Raw genomic sequence first — 20,419 nt, 5'->3', positions numbered from 1 at the left:
GCCCTCCAAGGTCTACTGAAGTGACAAACCGGTGCCTCGGCCCTGTCCGTGAAGCTATTTTTAGTAGCTCACAGCTCTTTTCCAAAACTGAATACTTCCAAAACTGTTTGCTGTGCTTTTCTAAGGCCTTCTGACAATGGTGCTACACCAGGGGGAGAAGCAGCACTTTTCCAAAGGTAGTAAGAGGCATCCAACATTTGAAAGGCTTTCCTCCCCATCTAAGGAAGAGAGGAACCTCTCTTCTTAGACCAGAGCTGCAGTGTGGAGGGACCTCTCCTCCTCTGCTGGCTGTGCATGAAAGTGTGCATTGGCCACATCCACCCCAGCATGTGGCCCTCAGTGGGGTGGTGGTCTACCGCAATGTGGCCCTCAGGCCAAATAAAAAGAAGTATCTGTCTACAGCAGGGGTTGCTGAGCTAGATGAATGTATGATCTACCCTAGTATAAGGCAGTTTTTCTATGTTCTATAGCCAACTGCCGTCTCACCTGTTCGGTATCCACCAGACACATCAGTTAGCTAGCAGATAGCTGTATTTTTTTACATTGATCAAATCTGATGGTATATGAAGAAGTGGACAGGCCCTGCTACCACGAATTGGCAAGGCCTTAAGATGCCACAGCATCTTCTTGGTCTTTTTTTTTAGCAAAGAGAACAGTTCTTTCCAAATAAAATGAAATTTGGGAGACCCAAATCATTGATCTCTAGCTAATAGACAACCCAGGAACCAGCTGTATTAAATCCACTCTGGTTAAGTTGGCCATTCAATTTGTCATCTGTTACACATGTCAGCCGCACTCACTAGGACAGAAGGAGCCTAAAGGTCATTTACCTCCTTGTTTTCTCTTTAATTAAAACCATCTTCACTTGCAGTTGAATTAAAACTACTACAGAAGAAGTAGGTCAGGATTCAATTGCTCTGCAGGGGGTTGGACTAGATGACTCTTGGGGTCCCTTCCCAACTCTGTGATTCTGTTATTCTAGTTCCACTAGCAGAAGCCAGTTTAAGGGCTCCAGCTAGTGCAACAGAACATTCCTCAGAGTACACACACCCCACAAGAAAAAATGGCTCTAGGGGGTTTGAGAGAAATCCCAGAACAGCACCCATAGGGAGGGTGGGGGTCGTTCTAGCTGGCAAGCTGAAGAGATTGCACTGGCAAAATGACTGCTAAAGTACTCCTCTAGTCTTCACCAGCCATATTATTACTGTGTGCCTCAAGAGCTCACAGTAATAATAAGCAAACAAGGCAGGCATGTGACATGCAGGAAAAATATATTCATATTTAGCAAAACAACCCCCATTAGCTTCAAGAATATTGTGTAATTCAGTATAATGGGGACATTTGTGTTTTTTAAAAAGCCAACTCCCATAGGGGACATTTTTACTCCTGTAAGGGGCCCAAGTCCCCATTAAACGTTGTCAAAATAAAAAGGTGCAGCTCTCATCAGAGTCTTCCCAAGAGAAGATGGTCTAGCCAAATCCTCTGCTCCAAAATCCACAGCTGTGGCTCCACTAGCTCAAATGAGAAAAACCTTTTGCCATTTGAAAATGTCAATGAGAGAGAGGGGTGTGTGTCATGTAGTGGCACAGTTTTACCCCCAACCATGCTTTCTACTTTTGGTTGTGGCAAGTGACCTGCTAGCATTTTAAAAATAATCTTTCTGACATGTTTGGTAGCTCTCTTCCCACCCAGGGCAGCCCAACTTCCTCTTTCTTCTGATCTTCCTCTGTTTCATTTTGGCAGTGTGAAGATTAAAGTTTATCCAATTAGCCACCCACTGCTTTTGCCAAGTTAATCACTTAAATCTTTGAAATTGTCACAGCACAGTGGAGTGTGCAGATAGCTTTTGATTATAGGAGCAGATTTAACTAATTAAAAGGCTTAGCAATGTGCCCAAATATAAAGGAAGCTGGAGGGTTATAATCAAGGGTTGTGCCTCTACTTAACAAACAGCAGCTTATCTTCCCAACTGCATTGTTTCACTGGTTAATTCTTACAAAATTTCCCAAGAAACAGAAATTAGTCAAACAGACCTTTCCCTAGACCATGGCCACACATGAAGGCTTTCAAGCCTTAGAACAATCAACGTGAGTGATTTTAAAACAAAAACCCAGGTCATGTGACATTGGTCTATGTGATTAATCACATTTCCCCTTGTGAATATGGCAGTACAGTAATAATATTTGAAGTGTTTTGAGTACTTCAATCTGGATTCATAAATTGCTGTAAAATGTGATTGGGGGTTTCCAAAAAACATTGGATACAAGGCCCTTGGAACAATCTGCATGGCAATATAGTGAATTTCCCCATTTTCCCCCCAGTACTGGGTGCTGCTTTCATTTTATTTGCTGTATTGGTGCAACAGGTGGCATTAGGAGGATATAGAACTGGAAGGGATGCTGGAGGCCATGTAGTCCAACCCTTGGGCTCAATGCAGGATCTGCCACGCAGGATGTAACTGCAGCATCCCTAACAGAGGGCCACCCAGCTTCAGCTTAAATATCAGCAGCAAAAGACAGCCCTCCTCCTCCTGAGAGCGTCTGTTCCACTGTTGAGCAACATGTAACGTTATGAAGCTATTTCTAACAGCCAAAATCTGTTTCCCTGCTATTTCCACCCACTGTTTCTAGTTCTGCCCTCTGGAGCAAAAGAGAACAAGTCTGCTCCATCTTCTACAAGAGAGCCCTTCAGTTATTTGAAGACTGCAACCATGCGTCCTCCTTTTATTCTCCAGGTTAAATGTAGCCTGATTATTCAAATGTTCCTCACAGGATGTTTCCAGACCCATCACTATCAGAGTCACCCTCCTCTAATTCCTTTTTAAAATGTGGCACCCAGACCTGGACGTGGTACTCCAGATGAGGCCTGACCAGCACAGGACAGAGTGGCATTATTACTTTTCTTGATTAGCATAACTCATAATTGCATTTGCCTCTTTAGCAGCTGCCCTGTTGGCTCTCTCAGCTTACAATGCACACAGAGACACTCAGAACCTTTCCACATGTCTTGCTGTCAAGCCAAATCTCTCCCATCCTGTAACTAGTCTGTTTGATTTTTACTTGTATTTTTAAACCCAAACGCAGGACTTTACATTTATCTCTCTTGTCAGTTTTGGTCATGCTCCAGCATGTCAAGATAATTTTGAATCTAGATTTTGTCATCTGTGTCCTTAGCAATCAGATTGTTGAGAACCATTCATTGCTTACATCTCTTGGGGTAAGGGCTTTGCAACATTTAGTATATGTACAAGCACACACACAATAGGTAATTCAAAATACATGATACAAATATTAAGCGCCAGTCAAAAGCCAGCTACAAGGAAGCCTTTTCAGCACTGCTGAAAGATGCTCAGCTTGAGGTCTGGCCAGGGTCCAAGGGTGGAAGACATTTCTACAGTTCTATGCTAGCTGTGTAAGAAGAAGGAAGCTCCCATGCAGATGGTTTTAATCACAACTGTAGCTAGCATTAGTTAGGGTTTTCAGTTTAGGAAGATGCTAGCTTCCTACAGGTGACATGCATCATTTCATCACCCTCTTCATTTTATTTCCTTTTACCAGGGTAGCAATGCACTCTCCATATTTCCAGTGACACCTCCCACAACTGCAGCTACTAAAAGCTAGAGATGGGGACATTTCTCAAACTGCATTATGAATGCCCTGCCATACAGGTTCACTTTCGGCATTAGCAAAAGCTGCATTATTATTTTCGCAGGAAGTGGGTGGGTTTGCTCTTTTTGCCTTCTACTCTGTTACAGGATATCAATCTCCATTTCATTACAACTTCATCCATTTAATAGATTCTCTGATTAGGAGTCCAGCAAAGGGATCACCGTCTACTTGGACACAAGGAAAATATTATGTTTAATATCTCACAATTTCCTGGACCTTGGCTTTGCCCCTAATGACATCTCTAGGATGGTTCGTGAAATTGGCATTCTACGTGTAAGATACACAAGTCTTCTTCACATTCGGATATTGCATGGTTAATTTAAAGGCAATTGAATAAAATGGTTTGGGTCGGGAGAAATAACTGCATTGAAGCAGCTATGCAAATGGCACAACCCTTTCGGATACTGAGAACTGTGTCCTAATTAAGTCTGACAATGCCGGAAGGTAAGCTACTTGGGTGCCTCATAAAGCAATGCCTTGATCTGTATCGTGGCCCAGGTTGTCACTTAAAATAAGAATTAGAAGTACTAAGGCCACTGTACCACACCAAGAGCACTCGCATTAAAGCAGATTTCAAAGGATGTAAACTCACTGAATGGTGACCAAACGTAAACGGAGATTAATTTTGAGAATGCTTTCACAATTGCACACCATGAGGACAATAAGACATGTGATCACTGATGCAAGAAGGTTAATGAAGGGGATGACTACGGGATAGGACGGGGGTGGGGGTGGAGGGAGAAGTGCGAAAAAAATCTCCTGAAAATGTGGGGTGTACTTTAAGGAGTGAAGCCTGCATATAGGAACAGGAAGAGAGAAACAGAATGCCTACTCAGAGTAAGACCAAACTGCCATGACCCCACTATATCCAACCACACACACATCACACAACTTCTAAATTCTGAAAAGAAAATATGAAAATAGAAATATGCATGGGCATGATGAAATAGAATTTGGCTTGTAATATAGAATGGTTGGGCTTTTTAAAGGGAAAAATAGCAATAATTATAGACCCCTAAGGGAGGAGCCATAGCTCAACAGCAACTACAGCCAGATTGGAAAGATCTAACTATCAGGTTCAAGTTGGAATACATTTTCTTTTAAAATACACATGCAAAGCTAAGTGTTACAGCTTTGGAGATTCTTGGCTGGCCAAGAGAAATCCACAGAAATTTCCATAGCCAACAATAATTCTAGCACTAGCAGTTTCTAACCGCCATCCACCTTTTTTTGGCACACTAACGTCCCCAATATTTCATTTATTTTTGTTTCAGAAAGGTGAGGATAGGAAAGGAAATTATAAAAAACTTGAAATGTAAGAGGAATCTTGTTTACGGTGCAATTTGTATTTGTAGGTTCAGGGACGGAGGAAGCAACAGTTGCATGCTCCTCCTGGTGGCAATTCAGTAGTGCTGAAATTCCCAAGACAATGTTGCATAGGCTCACTTTATGCTGTTGCTGGAGCATGAAATAAACGACGACTCAACTCAGATAATCCATCAACATGGAAAGCACTGCCCGACTGATTTCTCATGCTGAGTTAAACTAGCTAAATACAAAATCCAGCACACAGGAGAGCTGGAAGGATTTGCACTGCTTGCCAAGGGATTACAAGGCCAGAAAAACAATTAATCGATTAGACATTCTTCCAGAGTTTCCTCTTTCAACAACACAGGCAATCCAAAACACATTTCCTCCACCTGAAATGTCTTGGGTGATACATATATACTTTAACTATTTCAAGCTTCTGTATAGAAGATATAAAAAGAGAATGAGATAGGTCATCCAAACCCAACCAGCAGCTGGAATCATTTTCAAAATTTATGTTGCTTCTTTTTTCCCTTTAGCTTAGGACAAGCGGGAAATTAATCAGAATATCATCATTAATGTTAGCATATAATCATTAAATATTACTAAAAGATGCATCAATGTAATGTAAAAAGCACATCTTGAACCAATTTGCAAGACCAATACTATGTACCACCACGCTTCTCCTTCCAAATTTTGTAGTGTGACTGGTTTTCTTAAGGCATAGATCTCTATAGTTCCCTTATTCACAGTCCAGAGCAACACTGCAAGGACAAGGTATGCACTGCTGGGAAATTCCACTCCATAGATCCCCCCTGTAGCTCTGGACCACATAACTGCCTTTCTTTTGATTGGCCAGTTTTCCTGGCTTGTGCCCTAAGGACACAAAACCACCCTGCCTAGACAAACTATGTGCAACTATCTCTTTATTTCTCATTTAACTCCCTCATCCATCCCTGACACCATATGACTCTTACATTCCAATACACGTTTGCTTTCTGTGGCCATTGTGATGTGAAGTTTTGTCTTGCGTGGCTTCTGAGCCCATCTCTGTTAAAGTCTGCTTTGGCTTGACCTTGGCTCTGAATCACTTAAGACACTCAGCCTTTTAGCATGACTGGCTTTGATGCAACCTTCAGCTCCAATTTTTTTATTCGATTCCGAGTGCAGATGCTCCATCAAGTCTGGGTACCTGGACAAGGTACTCAGAGAATACATGAAAAACAATATCCTGAAGGGGAGCATAACTGGTCACACACAAAACAGGAGGGGTCTGTGTGAAAATAAGGTACAGCAGAGGCAGGGAACCTGTGGCCCTCCAGATGTTGTTGGACTCCCAACAGGCCCCAGCCAATATGACCAGTCATCAGGATGATTCCTGGGGTACAGGTACACTGGTGCTTCATAGCTCAAGAGAGAGCTACTCTCATGCATTTCTCATTTATAACTGTACCTTATCACATCCGGTTCTGTCCCCTCATTTTTGAAAGATGCCTGAAGATGACGATGTCGCGTGAGGAGGTCATCCACTAAGTTCTGCCGCCTGTCCCCTTCAAGTTGTGTTCTGCAGGAACTGGGTTAAGGTTGATTTCCAGAAACAAATGACTGAACATCTAGACCTCATACTTTTGGTATTAAATCACAAATCAAGTAAGTTATGACTTCTTTATCCAGTCAGGAAGAACCACATGCGTACCTATCAGTACAGGAAAAAACATACTAGATCTATACTGGAGAGGCCAGAGTTAAAAAATATCTAAGTTCTATTATGACTAAATAAGGATATGAGGTTATCTTGTCCTAGGCAGAGAACTGACGACAGACTACTATCATTTTTATAACACTTTTCCATGTGTAAAAAGTACTTTACAACATTTACCTCATTTTATAAGTCTATAAGACACATGGAACGTTTTAAAAACAAACAGCAAGGTGGCAAAAGTCATAACTGTGCAACTACTTATAGCAGAATTCAGACTCACACATGCAACTACCTAAGTGAGCATCGACTTGTAATAAAACCACATGGGCACAGCTTTACACAGCCCATTCAGTTGCGTGTGTAAAGTGGGCTCCAGTTGGATCTGACACAACATTTGCTGCAGCCCATTTAGTTAGGAGTGCCTTGAAGAAGTGCTTGCACATACAGAACAAACCCTGGAAATAAAATGAAGACTGCAAACATTTCTTTTGTACCTGGGTTTTTCCCAAGTTGCTGGGGATTTTCTAAACACAAAGATATAATTTAATGGTCTCGTTCCTTTTCCAAAACAGAATGCTGACCCACTCTTGTCTCACTGGCCTTCCTGGTATACAGCTGTTTACATGGATACATCTGACGTGTTGATACAGAGTGAAGCAAGAGGTCCTTCAGACGCTCGGTCTTTTCTTTGAGGTTTTGCAACAGTGACCTGATGGAAACATTGAGCTGAAAGGAGACAAGAGCAAAAGGGAAATACGTGAGATCAGCTCATCAGTGCTGCATTGAATTTGCAGAAGAGACCATCCAGAAACACATAGAAATAAGCAAATAAAAACAGAGTATAGTTCATTATTACCCCATCAAAGTAGAGAAGAGTTACCTATGTAGCATAGTTTTTTACAAAAAATCCTATTAGAACTCCAGACAGTTAACCGGAAGGTGCACTTACAAACTTACTCATGTGTTTTTGGCCCCACTGATTTCCAGTTAAACTACTGCTTTTGTGAGCCAATGCCTTCTACAGCTTTCAAAAAGCAAGACATTCATGAAAAAGGAAGCCAGCTATACACAACAGGCTTGGAAAAGACCGCTCAAGTTAGATCATTCCCCCCACCCTTAGGATCCAGCAAGAAACCCTATCCTTTTTTAATCAAAGAGCAACAGTCAGCCCTTGTAACAATACTATAGTGCCAAGGAGCCGCAGTAGACCCTGTATTGCCAGCCTGGTAAAGAATGCCAACCATCTTGGGAACAGAGAATGACCAGAAGAGGGCTACACTACATCCATCCACAGGGAACTGGTAATTTGTGGGGAATGTGGTGCTAAGCATTCATCAAGGACTTCATTCTGGGTCAGAATCTCAAGCGCACTCTTGAGGCAATCTACTGAAAGTCAAAGAGCAGCAAGTATTGCTAAGGTGACATAAGCTGACAGCTAACCCTGTTAAAGTCCAGGAACTCCCCAGAATTTCATGTCACTTTAATCCAAGGTAATGAAGCAATACCATCCACTCACAGGACCTTTCCTAGGTGACAATTCCTTGAGAACCAGCAGCTCCCACGACCGTCCACTGTCTTGTAGAACAACAATAGAAACATTAGCCCTGTCTCACGTACACATTTGATTTAAAAGCAAAAAAGGGGTGGATGGCAAATTTCACTAACGCCCCTACACTATGTTTACTTGGACGTAATACCCACTGATTTTTTAAAATGGGATTTACTTCCAAATAAATCTTAACTTCTTAGGAATACAGACTTGCTACATCAGGGCAAAGTGGTTGGAAGAGGTTAAGAAAACAAACAGTTTTCAGTTTGAAGTCACAATCCACTAGCTCATTTCTGCAAAACAAGACCAGTTTTAACTATAAGACTTGTGCAACCACCTAACTGTGTTCTTATGTTACTGTAATTCATAAGGGAAACATTCTTGAGAGATTTGTGTCCAGTGTGGACTTACATTTGCTTTCCACATTTTTTAAAAAAATGTATACATTTTACTGAGGAATGTTTCCAATCTTTCACACTAAGTATTAACTACCAACAAAGCAAAGAGATGAGGAGGGGAAGGACTAGGAATAAGAGTAAGTTTTCTTTTGTCTCTCATTCAGAATGGCAATAGAAATGCTTGATTTTTTCTCACCACATTTTCAAAAAACGTCTAAGCGCATGAAAGTGGCAAAATCCCAGAAAAACAAGACACTGATGACATTTCCCCTACTTGGCAAACATGGGGAAAGAACATTTTTCTTCATTAAAACATTCCCTGGCCACAGACAACATGACTGAGCTGCTTAATGTTTTTCAACATCAGCCCATAACATCAGTTGTTATGGCAATAAATATTGCAATTGTTGGAAGCCTGTTTACACTGGACTCAAATGCTGGCTTCCTACCTGCTCACTGAGCAAGTGCCTGCAATTCTACTCACGTACAAACATGGAAAGTTTTCTTCAGGGAACCATTCGTCTACTGAGCAGTGTATTTTGTAACATGAACAGTATGGGGAGAGGGCAAAGGAACAATAGGTGGCCTTGACACATCTGCACTTGGTCACTGCTCTAGTCACAGACACACATTTCAAGATGTGCATCTTTCTTTCATACTTCAGGTATCTACTAAGTGAAACACAGCTTTGTGAAACAAATGCTGCATGTGAAGTAGCCCTAAATTATTAGGGCTCACCATACCTTCTGGATTCTCCTATCATCTGAAAGTGTAAAGGATTTTGCAATTTTACATGAAGCAAGTCATTTCAGTCTAGCTTACTGAATATTTTCTGACCTGAGCTGGGCCTTTACCTGACAGCTATGGCTTAGCTTCCCTATTTCAGGATTAATAATACCATGGAAATGAGAACCTCTGCTTTGTCCCAACACTGGGTTTGTTCTGGTGCTGTTGCCTTCTCTCAGGGGACAGCCGAAAGCAATGACGTGACTAAGAGGTAAAAGAACTGCAGCAAATGTCCAGCTCACTCATTTTACCTGACAACAATACAGTTTCAAAGTGCCATGTTCATGTTCTGAGACAGAGGTGGTTATCTTACATCAAGAGCATCCTCTTTCCAACTGATATCATAGTCTGTATCCTACCCTTACAAAACCAAACAAAATATTATTGTTTCAAAAATATTTATTCCCATTTTTATCTCACTCTGTCACTAGGACTTAAAACAGGTAACTATAATTTACAAATCCAGGCCAATGCAGAGGAGTGGGGACAGAATAAAATAGCTAGTTACTAATCTCTACAAGCTTGGTCTGTTAGAGCACTCAGCCCCAAAGAATCTGATGAGTCTTTTAAGGATAGGAGCTCCAGTGTTATAAGGCAGCTACCAAGATTACCTTTCAATAGATTTCAGGTGCACACAGCTTGCTCAGTCAAGAGGACACTGGCTGCTGATCTTTAAAAGATGTAAGAGAAGGTAAAGCAAAGCTGGAAGGTGGTCCATGAATTATGCAGTACCTTAGTTGTACTTTCACCGTTCCTCTGACATCGATTGCGTTCTTGAATTTTTTCAGCAACCTCTTGGGCAGTATGGCAAGTGGATTCATACATCGACAACCTAAAACAAGTTAATATATTTTAACTAATATACATACATTTCTGCCCTTATTGTTCATCAAAATATTCAATCTTTCACCACTGCCCCATGATCCATAAAGATGCCTATTTCAAGTCAAGCTGATTGTTTCTGTGTTAGGTTCTGAGGTTATGCAGCACCATGCATGTTATGATTCCATAGCTGGCAGTGCATGGATGGAAATAGTTCTATACCCTCCAGGGTGAGAGCCTGGGCTCACTCCAGGGAGAGGTGGGAGATGAGTATTAGATCGTTCAGTGAGAGTGGGACACAAGTCCAATACTGCTTCATGTATTAGAAGTGTATCTTATTGTGTATGCTTGGCAATGACCTTTTGTGTGTGGGTTGAAAGTATGAGTAACTGATAGAGGTAATGTTTGGTGTAGCAAATGGTTGTAGTGGTTGTGTGAAATGGATGGTGAGTGAGATTGAATGAATGATTGCACAAATGCTGTGCTGTTTGAAATTTTATATTATACTGCCTAGTAGTTCACTCTGATTTTATATTATGTTTATGGATTTTTTAAATGTATTTTGTGGTGCAAATCATTTGATGTGGTTTGTGGAACATACTGTATATGTAGACTGCTTTCAGATATTTAAGGTAGTAAAGCAGTCTATAGATGGAAACAAGAAATAAAACAAATATGGACAGCTTATACATTAAAAAATTCCTCCAAATTCAGAGCATAGCTAAGGAAGCTATCCCAACAAACATCCTATAGAGAAGCCAGTATATTAATTGCCACCAAGTTTTAGCAAGTAACAAGCCACAGGATGCTAAAACACCACTGAGGATTTTTAGCACATGATCACAATTCACAAACAGCACCAAGGTAAGATATTTTATTTCTATTCCACCCTTCCTCCAAATGAGCCTAGGGGGCAACAAGGCCCCACCTCTCAAATCTGCTCAGGGGTCAAGAGAATCCCTGGAACAATGTACAATCAGTGTTTGAAACAGATATGAAAGCTAGGAGCTAAATGGCACCTTAAACCTAGATTATGGGCCCAACAATGTAATGTCTAGGCACACTTTTTTATAAGAATACAAACAAAGCTGAAAATGAATGAACTGCAGCTAAAATATTATATTCATTTTTCACATGGTCTAGTCCTTCCCCTACCCACCCCCTAATATTTTTAAGAGGGTCTCTTCTCCAGTCTTCAGAGAGTAGCTGGAAGTGGGGAGGCAGAAAAAGGTCCTCCTTTCCTTCCACTCTGCAGTTTTAATCTGAAATCTTAGGCACAGTACTGCACCTAGAACAATGGGAGTTTTAAACACTGTGCACAATGTACTGGGGAAGAATATTGTTCCATTAGACAAGCGGAGAGGCTTGTGCTGACTGAGCAATCTCCTTAGTGCTACACTGAATTCACATGCAAACACTGTGGTCAACTTCCCCCTCTCACAGTAATTATATGCAAACATACAGTCAGTCAACCTAAAGAAAAAATAAAGCATCTCACTTGAGGTATTTATTGCTATTGTTATTCCCTTGGTAATAATCCCTGTTCAAGTAAAGCAAGCTATCTTGAATAGAATTCCAATCCCTTGTCAAACTTGGGGAGCATTGCCTTGTATCCCAAGCACAATGCAAAAGTCTTAACCAGAAGTGTTTTATCCAGCACAAGGAACATATAATATATTTAGTTTTTTAATTCATTCTATCTAAATATCTCATAATAGGCAAACAGGTTAGGGAATTCCCATCCCCAAAACAGATTGAGTCTACTACAAAGAAGTGTGGGTGCTTAACGGAAGAGAAACTTGTCTCCTTCTGTTGCAAAGTAGTACAACTATATTACACCTAAGCACTTGCCGTATCAAAGGAGGAATCAAACGAGGAAAAGCTGGGGGGGGGGGATGGAAAGAAGTTGTCCCAGCAAAAGAATAATGGATACAAAAACTTATGGAATATGCCTAAATGGTGAAATTTACTGGAAAAATATGAAATCAAGATAACAAAAATTTTATAAAAGAATGGAAATGGTTTATTGAATATTTACAAATAAACTGTAAACATATGAGAACTTTGACAGGATTATTGTAATAACCTGCAGTTTTATAAGAGTATATATTTAAAGTAGATGAATAAATGAGTAAATTAAGTTAATGTGGAGGGAAGTTCAGTTTTGCAATGTTGAAATGATTGTAAAATTACTGAAATGTACAAAACTGAAAATCATAAATAAAATAATAATAAAACAAGGAAAAGCTACACATGTGTAAATTCTCTCTGTTATGCTACTATCCAAGTACAACCCTTCCTTTGTATCCACGCTAGGTGCAGGCTTTTTTGTCTTCTATTGCCACAGCACCAAGGCGGAAGAAGCTGCACCTGTGAAAATTCTCCCATCTCTACAGCAGTAGCCCCACAACTGATTACAGAGGAAGGAGATAGGAGGGAAGAATGGTGAGGACAGAGGAGGAGAAACCTCATACAGTGGTACCTTGGGTTAAGTACTTAATTTGTTCCGGAGGTCCGTTCTTAACCTGAAACTGTTCTTAACCTGAAGCACCACTTTAGCTAATGGGGCCTCCCGCTGCTGCCGCGCCGCCGGAGCCTGATTTCTGTTCTCATCCTGAAGCAAAGTTCTTAACCTGAAGCACTATTTCTGGGTTAGCAGAGTCTGTAACCTGAAGCGTATGTAACCCGAGGTACCACTGTACTGTACTGCAGGTGGAAAAGGGGTGCTGCGTTTCTGGGCTGCCACTCCCACTGTCCCTAACCATTAGCCATGCTGGCTGAGGTGACAGGAATTGTGTGCGGGGGGGGGGGGAGGCTACCACAAGCACCTGGAGGGTCAAACTCTCCCCATCCTTGCCTTAACAAGGCGGAAGGTGAGACGCGGTATGCAGCACTATGCCTTCAGGCTGCCCACGCCCGGTTAGCATTAAGTGGAAGGGGCAGGACGCGCCTGCCCTTCTCTGGCCGATATCAGGCCCAGAGTGAAGCCCCCCCCCCCCCCCCGCGCTCCACCCCTTGGGTCAAAGGCAGCAGCCCCGAAGGGAAACGCTCCACGGCTTCAACCTGCCCCGCCCCCCCTCACACACACCCATTTACCAGGGGTCCGGAGCCATGGCGGCGCCCGGCCACCCAAAAAGCCTGTATTCCGAGTTCCGTGCCTGCAGCCGTTCCTAGTCAGGTCAGCTGACAACGGCGTCCGCGAAGGCTCAGGCGACCAACGAGACGGAGGAAAGCGCGACCCTCGGGCGCATTCGACGGAGGGGTCGAAGGGCGGGGCGTCGCTGAAAGCGAAAGAGAAAGGGGCGCCGGGTACAGAGGGAGAGGGAGAGGGCGGGAGGGGCAGGGCAAACAGAAACCGCGCGTGCGCGAACCTGCCCAACAACTCGCGCTCAGCTTAAGGGGACCACCCTGCAGCTTCTGCGATGCAGCAAGGCTTCTCCCCCTCCTAGACATACATAGCTGTCAACTTTTCCCTTTTCTTACGAGGAATCCTATTCGGAATAAGGGAATTCCCCTTTAAAATGGAAACGTTGACAGCTATGTTGTAGACATATAGGGCGTTAATACGGGCTTGAATGCCTACATGCGACTTGTCCGTGGGCATCGCCTGGTGAGGAATTCTGTGCGACGCGGAAAACTTGCACATTGGTTGCATTGGTAACAATTAACAGCGCAGAATTCACTGTACCTGTTTTGTGTCCTCTAGCAGTCTGGCGCCACCGGGTTAGGCTCTCGCGGCACTGACTGAAATCACTAAGGGCTTATCCAAACTTATTTGCCCTGCTCTTTCCAGGCAAGGGTCTGAGCCGTAAAGCTCAGTGTCCCAAGTGTGTGGGTAGGTGGTTGTGGTGTTTCTGTTTTCTGTTGCTTTTGCCCTGGAGCTTTCCCCACTAAAACCCGCTGTTTAGCGCTCAATCGGCGCAAACACAGATGTGGGTTTTATGTGGGTTGTTGATTGAGTGCTCAATAGTGGGTTTTCACGGGGAAAGGTCCAAAGCAAAAAAAGAAAAGAAAAAGGAAAATAAAGGTGCTCAGAGATGGAGCTTTAAAGCGAGGGCCATGCCTGGAAAGAGCGGAGGAAAGGTAAATGTGGATAAGCCCTAAGGATTACTGTTATTTATACGAATCCTGCTGGCTCATTTGGGATAGCACTGACCATGCAAGAGCGATCACTGCAACTATATCTTGCAGGAAGGTGGCTCATCTTGCTATTATATAATATCCCTTAAGTTTTTTTAAACTTTGTTCCTTGTTATGTTATCACAGCTCCATAGAATACTGCAGATCAGGGGCAGGGAGCCTGGGTGTTGCAGATGCTGCTGGGCCATTGGCCATGTGGCCTGGAACTGATTAGAGTTAGATTCCAACATCTTCGTTGCAGCTGCTCTACCTCTGCTGTAGATTATTCTTAGTTCAGAACCACTCAGTCTACAGTTCTCTGCAGGACACACACCAATCTTGCTTCACAATCTGTCTTTTCTTCTGGCAACCTAGGCTGCAACATCTGAAGAGACTGCAAAGCTTGCATCATAGTATTTGAATCACAAACACGCAAGGGAGTGATCAGTTAAAATTGTTGCCACACACTTATTTTTAATTATGTTACACCATTGCTTCTTGACAGGTCTAACACTCCTTTACAAATGACTCTACTATCCTCTGGTCCTGAGGCATTTATGTTGCTTTCCTGATTGTTATTGCTGTTTGGTAATAATTGTTATTATTGTTTTTTAAAATTACATGTGCTAAGATCTGCTAATCTAGGGCTCACAGCCACCATAACAGAGGCTAATACATAGTGTGACTTGGCCCTTGTCCTGTGCTTTCAGTAGCAGCATGACATGCCGAAATTTAGCTGGTGAAGCTTTTCTTGGCATGGAGATAAACTTAAGTGATGGCACAGGAAGCATCCCTGCCGGAAGAAAGCAATGAACTATGTAAAGTGTATCCCAAATCATAAATATGATTTGACTTATGCTGCTGTAATAATTGTGAGCTGCAAACTGCTGCAGAGAAGAAAATTTATGTTCATTAATAAAAAAAATTGTGTGTGTAATAGAAAACTAAACACAAATGTTTGTGGGTTTTTTGTTGTTGTTGGTTTTTTTTTTTTTTGATAATTTACTATTGCTACTAACCAGCCCTGCAGAAAGATAACATTATTGTGCCAATTAATAAAAATATATTGACATTGTTTGTTTTCTGTTAGGTGGTGTGGCTGGTGCAGTGCACACAAAAATAGAGTTGATAAAGGGACAGGACAAAGACTAAGGGAGTGGGCACAGTTCACTAAATGTGGGTCAGGAATAGGGAGTATGAAAGAAGGTCCTTAACATGTACCATATGGCACCACTCTAGTTAAACTTTGATGAGTCCCCAAAAGCTTTGTAGAAGAAAGGAGGAGAGTTGATGATTTCAGAAAGGCAGTAGGAGTGCCACTTCCACCCTCCTCCCAGTCCCCCTCCTGTTGACAATAGCCTAACATTACTTTATCTCCTGCTCAATTTATGTGCATCAAGCTGTTATCAAAGGCACTGTTGTTGTTTTTTAAAGTGATAATACTAGGCAGAAGAAATGCTTACAAGGATTATTTGATGCTCATGCATCAAAAGAATAAACAAATTTATTGCTTCAAACACAGCCGTATGTTGTGCATTAAGAGTGGTTAGCATCCAGATATCACTGAAGGCTGAAATCCTATGTATACTTACTTGGAATTAAATCCCATTGAACTCTAGGACTGGCATCTATGAAAACATGCACAGGTTAGAGATACAGGAGAGGATTGCACAATTCGTTAGTTGCAAACAGCATATCCTACTCTGATCACTTGAAGCTTCAGAGTCACTGCTGTGGACTTAGACTGGGGAGGCTTGGATTCAGATCCCCACACAACCAGAAAATTTACAGGGTGGATTATATCCCAACCTACCTTACATTACAACAGAGGTTTCGTTAGGCCACAGCCACCTTTTCCTGTGCCTGATGTCATTTATGTCCTTAGCTGTGGGAAACTTCAAGCAACAGCTGTAATGAAGAATCAGGAGCACACACAGTGCTCCCGATTCTTCCTGTGAATTAAAAAATCTGCTTCTTTTTCAATTCAGTACCTTTTCATGTTGCCCTGTATGGGACAGTCCTGGATTATTAGGTTGTTGTGAGGGTAAAAAGGGGAGAACCATGTATGCCATCCTGAGCTCCTTTGATGAAGGCTGGGTTAAATAATGAATAATATTGGCATTCCTTAATAATTCTGCAATAAGAGTTTTCAACACACATAAACTTAACATTTACAGCCATCCATGGCAGAAATGTCCCATGCAAAGATCTTAGCTCCATGTGAAAAGGGGGGGCAGTAGGCCATGGAGGGGGTTGTACACTGAAAAAAGTTCCTGTTGTGTGTGTTCAGAGTAGAGTGTATAGTCCTCATGGTGGATGGAAGTGGTGCATTATGCCAGTCACTGAGCACAGAAAAGGGTTAAACAAGCATAAATGGATGCCTATTAAATCATGGGTGTCAAATACCCTTTGTATGTGAAACTTCCGCACCTTATCTTCAGTAAGCCTCCTGTTTCAGCTTGATCGTATCATCATGTGGCAGTCTGCTTAAGTACATTCATGACAATCAAGAAGTTAATAATCATTAACAGGGCATTTTGGCATCCCTCTGGTGCTTGAAAGCAACCAGTCAAGAGTTTAACAGCAGCAATGTTTACAGAAGTGAACTATATCCTCAGTTCACATTTTTTGGCATCTGCCGCCGCCTTGCAGCATTCCCATCGCATTGCTTATTCCCTGTAGTAAGGCAAATCTATGTTATTTTGCTGATGCTTTAGAAATAGGTAAACAAGTAAAAGCAACTGCTTTAGGGTGTACAGTGGTACCTCAGGTTACATAAGCTTCAGGTTACATATGCTTCAGGTTACAGACTCCGCTAACCCAGAAATAGTGCTTCAGGTTAAGAACTTTGCTTCAGGATGAGAACAGGAATTGTGCAGTGGCGGCGCAGCGGCAGCAGCGGGAGGCCCCATTAGCTAAAGTGGTGCTTCAGGTTAAGAACAGTTTCAGGTTAAGAACGGACCTCCAGAACGAATTAAGTTCTTAACCCAAGGTACCACTGTACAAAGTATTTTACACTTACAGCCACACTCCATGCTACAGTAAATGAGTTGTTGCACTGGGGCGGGGGGGGGAGCTGCCATGAGGACCTTTGATCAGGATCATGGCCTGAGAAAGGGAAAGGGACCTTAACTCTCCCTCCCTGTAATGGTCTCAACAAAACATATTCATCTGAAGCTGCTACTTGTATTGTGAGGGAAGGCTGTAGCTCAGGGATAGAGCACCTACCGTACTTTACATGCCGAAGGCCCCAGGTTCAAATCCTGATATTTCCAGGAAGGGTTGGGAGAGACTTCTGTCTGAAGCTATGGAGAGCGTCTGCCAGTCACAGTGAAGAGCTTTCCGCACCCATTTACCCACAGGACAAATCTATAGGGCAAGGAGGCTTGCAGCTAATGGTAGATGCAACCAAAACCCAAAGAGGGCAGAGCTGGCAGGCTTGTAACTCTTTCACTTCTCTCTCCCTCTCTTGCTCAGTGTGGTCCAGAGATCAAGAGTGGGCCCACAGCATCTGCTGGGGCACTTGAAATGAGTCGGGGGGGGGGGTGTCGCTGGTTACCCATCACTAGTGTAGACAGTGCTGAGCTAGATGACAAAAGGTGGCTCATACTATTCAACAAACCTTCTATGAGCCGCCTCCTAGATGTAAATAGCACCGCACAGCACCTCTATCAAGAAGGAGGCTAGGCCTATTGACCTGATAGCTGACAACAGATTGTTTGAACCAGCATCTCCCAGTTTGACAATTGAAGCCCAGCAATCTTAATCCACTTCCTTTACCTGATCCTCCCTCTGAACTGAATTCATGACTGGTGTGTTCCTATTCCTCCATGTATTCATAAACAACCTTTATTTTGTTTTATTTAGGCATTTCTGTACCACACAATCGGCTGTGTGCTCTGGACGGTTCACAATTGAAAATCAATAAAATGCAAGTACAGGACTAAGAACAATCCATGCAGAAAAGCACTGCCAGCTCAAAGTTAATAAAAAGCATCATGAAACCACCCGACAGCATAAAATCAGTAAGCAGCACTTAGGAAATAGCAAGCGGAAGACAAAATAGTTCTAAGAACTAAAATAATGGGATGTCATATTTATCTGGAGAGCCATTTGATAATGGGAGACTTGATTTGAAAATTATCTTGTCTTCTTAACATAGGAGAATACTGTTTACTGGCTTTTGCAAGGAGCTCTTTCTGGTCAGTCTATTTTTGGACTTCCCTGCTCTTCCTCATTAATTCTTCAATAAACGATTTTTTCTCACACTCACACCCTGGAATCACAGAAACAATGAAGCTTTTCCTTTGCATGTCCATCATAATTTATAGAATGCAGGATGATTTGTTTTGGTAAACAAAGGGTAGGATGCTGATTAAGCTTCACAGGACAGAAGAGGCATGATTAATCCAGAATGAGTGTTTACTCACTTGACAGTAACAATAGACACATCAACCACAAGAAGAAAAATCTTTGGTGCCCTTTTCATGAGTTAAATGACAGTATTTATTTTACTCATCAGTTTTTACACTGAAAGCTGAACCTGAGAGATTATGACACACCCAAGGTCACACAATGGTTTGCACATAGTGATGTAAACCATGGTCCATTAATCTATGGTTTATTAAGCCATGGCTTAGTGCTCTGTGTAAATCCAGCCCAGCAGAGTAACTATTGTTTATTAACTATGTTTAAAGGTTGCCCATTAAACAATGTTTGTAGTTGGTTCATAAACCTTCGTTAATGTTAATCATAGCTTAGCGTTACATGTAACCACCTCTTTAAAAAGGAAATTATAGAAGGCATAAAAAGTATACATTTCCTACAGAGCCACCACTACCCAAAAGCTACAGAACTGTGACTAAAGGGTGATGAATTTTTTTTCCAAACCCTTCCAAGGCTCAGCTGTTATCATTGGTGCTTTTAATTGCTCTATGATATAATAAACAATATTTAAGTGATTGATGCCTCAGCTTTAACTATGGTTACCATTAAAACCATGGTTTAGTATTCTGTGCAAACCAACTCAATGAATCCATGCTGAGCATGATTTATTAATTCTGTTTTTATCCCTCCATTCCTTTATGCTGTGCAAGCCCACAGAAAAAGGTACCATATTCAAAAAGACCAACACAACAATGCAAAAACAGGAAGCACTGGTTCTTCCTTTTAGCCTTGGCTTGAAAATTTGAGCAGTGGCTTGAACTTTCATGTGCCTGATTTAATATGTGATGTCAGGTCAGGAAAGCTGGATGTCATTTGCCTAAAACAATTTGGTCGGCCAACCTTCAAGGCCTGGTGGATGACTAGGAATTTGAACCTAGATCTCCTTTGTCCTAGTCCAACACTCTAAACACTACAGCACAGTACTATGGTATCATTCAAGGCTCTTGTCCCAAGCTTATTTTACCCAGGAGTTAAGTCTCACTGAATTCAATAAGATAAGCAGATCCTTAACCCAGTGTGCACTGGACTTTGTGGGGAGGGGGCTTTGCTGCTGCAGAAGCCTACACTGCACCCATAGGAAGCATGGTAGAGCACACACTATTATTGCTGTTGGCCATAATCATTGTGAGGTCCTGAAAGAGCAGGGGCAATTGTGGAAACTACATACCCAACTATGCCCCCTCCTGGCTTCCACCTTGGCCAGGCTGCATATGTCCCTGTTAGGCTTGCTTCATTACTTTCCATAAATGTGCATTGGGCTGTATCCTTCCTACAACCAAGTCCACTGGATTCTCCATGCCACTGTCAGGACACGTACATCATGAAACACTGATCAACTGATTACTCTGCTAGTGGCAGTAGTGTCTTCTCTCTCTCTCTCTCTCTCTCTCTCTCTCTCTCTCTCTCCCTTGTAGTAGAATTGGTCTTAACACACCATGCAGCAGTTTTCTGTTTCCGCTTCACTTTTCTGAACCCTTTAGCAAAGTGGATTGAAGAAGATGCTGGGCTCAATTCCTGTCTTTGCACATTTGACATGAAGTAATCATGAAATATTCATCATGTTCAGCTGCATTCCTCATTGGGAGGGAGTGGGGCCTCTGCATATTTCATTTCTTCCCCA

General features: G+C 42.2%; 1 protein-coding gene across 2 annotated transcripts in view; it reads right to left on the bottom strand.

The window, feature by feature from the left end:
* Positions 1-13,512, bottom strand: part of STX8 (syntaxin 8) — a 120,741-nt gene extending 107,229 nt beyond the window's left edge. The window contains exons 1-4 of one of the 2 annotated variants that reach the window (XM_028717172.2): positions 13,330-13,512; positions 10,144-10,243; positions 7,310-7,404; positions 6,430-6,540 (exon numbers count right to left, since the gene is read on the bottom strand). In XM_028717172.2, the coding sequence (XP_028573005.2) occupies positions 6,430-6,540; positions 7,310-7,404; positions 10,144-10,243; positions 13,330-13,346 (323 nt within the window). In that variant the 5' untranslated portion in view covers positions 13,347-13,512. The remainder of the gene's footprint in view (positions 1-6,429; positions 6,541-7,309; positions 7,405-10,143; positions 10,244-13,329) is intronic. The other variant, XM_077924323.1, reaches the window with a different exon arrangement.
* Between the last annotated feature and the right edge of the window lie 6,907 nt (positions 13,513-20,419).

The sequence above is a fragment of the Podarcis muralis genome, chromosome 2, assembly GCF_964188315.1.
Source record: "Podarcis muralis chromosome 2, rPodMur119.hap1.1, whole genome shotgun sequence".
Lineage (NCBI taxonomy): Eukaryota > Metazoa > Chordata > Lepidosauria > Squamata > Lacertidae > Podarcis > Podarcis muralis.
The sequence above is the reverse complement of the archived record's forward strand: the minus strand, read 5'-3'. Positions and strand labels throughout refer to the sequence as shown.